Below are 4,706 nucleotides of genomic sequence, written 5' to 3' on the forward strand. Positions count from 1 at the left end.
TTTGGGTCGAAGGGAAAGAGGCAGTTGTTCTGCAACTCACCACACACACACACACACACACACACACACACACACACACACACACACACACACACACACACACACACACACACACACACACACACACACACACACACACACACACACACACACACACACACACACACACACACACACACACACACACACACACACTAAGAGAGAGAAACAAAGAAGAACTGTACATTCAAGATTAAGGACTTAACTTAACTTTTCTGTATAGAATCAAAAACTGTCTTTTTATATTCTAAAATAATTATATTTTGTGATTTAAAGGCATAATGCCCCACCATCATTACAGCGGCTATAATCAATATTTTTATAATATTGATTATATAATATACATATTTTCCAGCTTGGCTTTACTGAGCTTAATGTATGATTTGTAGTTTACTTTCTTTTATATTCTTGAAAACGATCTTATAAAATGCAATCCCATCAAAATGGAAGATAGCCAAATGGCAGTAGAAATAGGTAGATATGATTTGTTTTTGCTCATGGTTGATTTTTTTCATAAGAGAACCATTCGTACTGTTACTGATGATACAGCTCCATTCAAACTTCTCTTTCAATCAGCGTCCATGATCATTGTTTGCAACTAAAGCAACAACATCTTGAGCTCAGTGACACACAGCAGCCTGTGTGGAAACAGTGCTTTCAGATAACGGTGACGCTCGCTTTTTTTGCAGGATTAATTGGTTTTCATGAAGAACATCATTTCAATAGTGATGTTTCTGTGACTCATCTCGCATGAGCACTAAAAGCTGACCTCAGTGTTGTATCATGTTGGATGAGGTAACCTGTTCTTGTTCATCATACTACAGACAGGGTTAGGTCAGTCATTCAAAAGCATACACTCACAAACCATGCCATGTTATGTAAACATGTTTTGCCTACACACAACAAAAACATATACTGTGTGTACATACACACGTACAAATGCAAAGCCACTTCTTCCTGCACTACAGGAATGGAAGGAAAGTGAAGCAGTACATTCTCCACTGACTTTGGTCCCAGCCAATCACATCGGTGACTTCGAGTCTGTTCCAATCTAAGCTAATTAGAGGTGATGATGAGCTCACACTTCTTCCATATCTGGGCCCTGATTTGCTGCTGTTGTGTGACAGAGGCCCAATTCCAAACCACCCCCTACACCCTACCCCTACAAACTACCCCTGCGTTTGCGCGTAGGGTCCGCCACATTAAGTGCTGTTCCAAACCAACGAGTGTGGAGGGGGAGTGGGTTATCAAGCCCTCAAACAGCGAGTCTGCATTGGTGCTGACGCTGCCCTACATGTCCGGACTCAACGCTGGGTGTGTCCGTCATGAAACAAGCGCGTCAGCACCAATGCAGACTCGCTGTTTGAGGGCTTGATAACCCACTCCNAATACACTGTTGACAGAGAGATAGCCTTTTCCTGCTGTCATTATGCTATGCTGTGTGTGTGTGCGTGTGTGTGTGTGTGTGTGTGTGTGTGTGTGTGTGTGTGTGTGTGTGTGTGTGTCTCTCACCTCGAGGGCAGGGGTGGATAGCAGCACGTGAGTTGACTGGGTGACGTCAGCAGCATGAATGTTGTTATGGTAGGCCACATCACCATGGTAATGGTCTTCTAAGGTCATCAGGTATGTTATAAAGGTGTCAAGAGGAATTTTAAACGTTTTTAACAAGTCCCTCTCCTACAAACACAATAACAGGAGATAGAGATCATGGTCAAAACTGTTTCAAGATTCAACAAGCATTCATTTTATATTAAACGATTAAGAAAAAGGAAAGCAGAGACGGCCCTTACCTGGAATATTGTGTACATCATGACTGTCAGTGGCCGATTCCCAGAGAACTCTGAGACTTTAAAAACATTAAGGCCCCATTTATTCACATGCTCCAGCTCCTGAAACAGGAATTATAGACACAATTAGAAACAAAACATCCCATGTTATATCCTTCTGTTCTTTCCTTATTATCAGAACTACCCTAAAGTCAATTTCAGAGAGTGGCTGCATTTATGCGAGTGTGTAACTTATTTCAGTAGTTTGCACACCTTAGCAAGTTCATCCTCAGTTTCCGTTTTGACTCCAAAGCGAGCGATATTAGAGTTTGTGAGGCTGGAGGAGTGTTGCAGCTTTTTCACCCCACTGATCTGAGACATGGGCTTGTTCTTCTTCTCCTTCTCCTTCTGCGTCTGAGGGGTAGGCATCTCCACTTCATGTTGCTTGTCTGGGGTGACGCAGTGAAACAACAGTGGCAAGTAAATATGAGGATGGTGAATAAAATCGTTGTTGTTTTGGGTTAATGTTGTTAAGGTTCAACCAGAAAGTTAAACAAGGTTTCAGACAAAAAAATGAATACTGCATGTGTTTTGCCAAGTCAAAAATATGACACCACAGGCTGACGATGACGCTTGGCACCACATTATTTTTCATCCGTCAAGCATAAAGAGATTTGTTTGTTTTACTTTTTAACCGGTGAGTCTATCATGTGTCATAACTCACCGAGGAAGGTGCTGGAGATGAACTCAGACACCTGGTTCCCAGAGCGGCTCATCTCTGACAGGTGAGTCAGCTCCCTGTTCAACATCCTCTTGAACTGAAAGAGGGACACACGCACACAAACAGAAACACAATTTTAATTGTAATGTAGAGCTATCATACGCCTACACTTATTCAAATAAAGATTCCCTAATAATGCAAGGAAATGGCAAGCACCATTCAAGAGCCAAACACACTATGCTCATTTGACTGTAACAGTACCCTAAATATATTTGAGGCAAAACATGAAGCCATGAACGGAAAACCCTTGAAACACATTTTCAGGATGGCAGTGAAGAAATCAAATGATTGAATCGGCATGAACTCTCCTGTTGGATGCAGCTGCAAGAGATTTGCAAACATTTCCAATCACATCACAAGAGCCAGACCCAGGTACGTCACCATTTCTGGTTTAACACTTGACACACAGCAGCTCAAAGGGTTAGGGGTCAGGAAACCCACTTTCCTACTTTCGTTTGTCCAATTTCAGAAGCACTGCCTGCTCCTCCCTGCCTCCCCCTCACCCAATTCTCTCTTTTCTCTTCTGTGTGCCTAATTGAAGTGGCAGACACAAATGTAGCTCCGGGTTGCGATTTGAGGACCAAACTGATTGACTTAAGGGAGAATGCTTGAAATCCGTGATCTTTCAAGGTGAGTTAAGAAAAGAAAAGACAAAAAAAAAAACAACGCCACTGTATTGTGTAAATCATTCTGGCTTTGTACCAAATGCACACTTGATGTATATTGATTGAGTATATATATATATATCAATATTGATCACTTAAAATAGGCCATTACAACACTGCAGAATGCTTTCTGCGCAATTGAGTATTGACATTCTATTGAATAACACCCACAGGCATTCATTAGGTGGCTTTTTAAAATGGACACCCAAGAGGCAAAGCACCATCTGTAGAGTGCTTTTTTCAGCTAATAATAGCCAATAGAGTAGAAAAGCGACAAATGCACATCATGTGCAGATGTGTTTACTTGACACATAATTATTAAAACAAGTAAATGAAATGGCAATGAGATACAATCACTGTTATACATTTAAGAAAAAAAGATCTCTGTTTAATTACAAATTGCAGCCATCCTAAAAACATCCCTTATAACATAAAGAAATGTGCGACCAACACAAAAAGTGTGACTGTATTATTCCATGTAGCAGGGCAATTGTGGCATAAAAAAAACATGAAATGAGCAAGTAGTAGTAGTAAGTAGTAAAAATGTTTGTGCTTTAAAATACAAATTCACTTAAAAAGTGAACTACATATCTTTATTTTCTTTGCTGCAAATCCAAACAGTTTAGGCGTTCTAAAGTACAGTGCAAGTACCACCATCTGTCCCTATCACAGATGCATCAAAAAGGATGAACGATTCAGAAATGTCACACCTTTAAAGCATTGTTCAACGAGTGGGCGAGGAGCTACAACATATAACCCTGCTTCCAAATCTGTGTCAAGGATTAACCTCAGTAACAAAAAAACACTTCCACTCCCTGGAAAATAATTAAAACAATCATATCAAAATAGAGGGTGGTAAAAAATACCCGAATAATTAATTACATTTGGCCAATCGGAGACAACCTCTTACCTTTATATATCCCCAGGACACAGAGCGTAGATAATTAGCTTCAGGCATGTTGACAAATTAACAAAATAGATCCACAAAGGTTCAGGTTTACAGCCAAGAATATAGTTTGGATGATGAAAACGCTAGCGAACGAAAACAGTCCGCAGCTGTGGCCAGTAAAAGACTTCAACCTGAAGAGCCTTCAGAGCTACGTTCAATGTCCATAAATGAAGCATCATAATCCTGTCCTGCAAATATCCACAGAAGTGAGCCCATGTTGCAGAAAGCAGAGGAAAAGAAGCTTCTGAGAGAGGAAACATGCAGCAATCCAAAAATCCGATGAGAGCATATCGTGACCACACACACTGAGATCCACATGATATGTGCATGCGCGCGCACACACACACACACACACACACACACACACACACACACACACACACACACACACACACACACACACACACACACACACACACACACACACACACACGACACACTGCTGAGGTGGTGAATAATTGATGATGGTGCGGATGCTTGGTAGATGCCAAAGCACCAGGACAGCA

General features: G+C 41.1%; 1 protein-coding gene across 1 annotated transcript in view; it reads left to right on the forward strand.

Moving 5' to 3' along the window:
- Positions 1 to 4,706, forward strand: part of LOC104967247 (cAMP-specific 3',5'-cyclic phosphodiesterase 4D) — a 92,967-nt gene that overhangs the window by 80,490 nt on the left and 7,771 nt on the right. Inside the window, exon 7 of the mRNA XM_010796664.1 lies at positions 2,538 to 2,590. Within this exon, the coding sequence (XP_010794966.1) occupies positions 2,538 to 2,590 (53 nt within the window). The remainder of the gene's footprint in view (positions 1 to 2,537; positions 2,591 to 4,706) is intronic.

This window comes from Notothenia coriiceps, unplaced genomic scaffold (genome assembly GCF_000735185.1).
Source record: "Notothenia coriiceps isolate Sejong01 unplaced genomic scaffold, NC01 NC01_scaffold00037250, whole genome shotgun sequence".
Taxonomy (NCBI): Eukaryota; Metazoa; Chordata; class Actinopteri; order Perciformes; family Nototheniidae; genus Notothenia; species Notothenia coriiceps.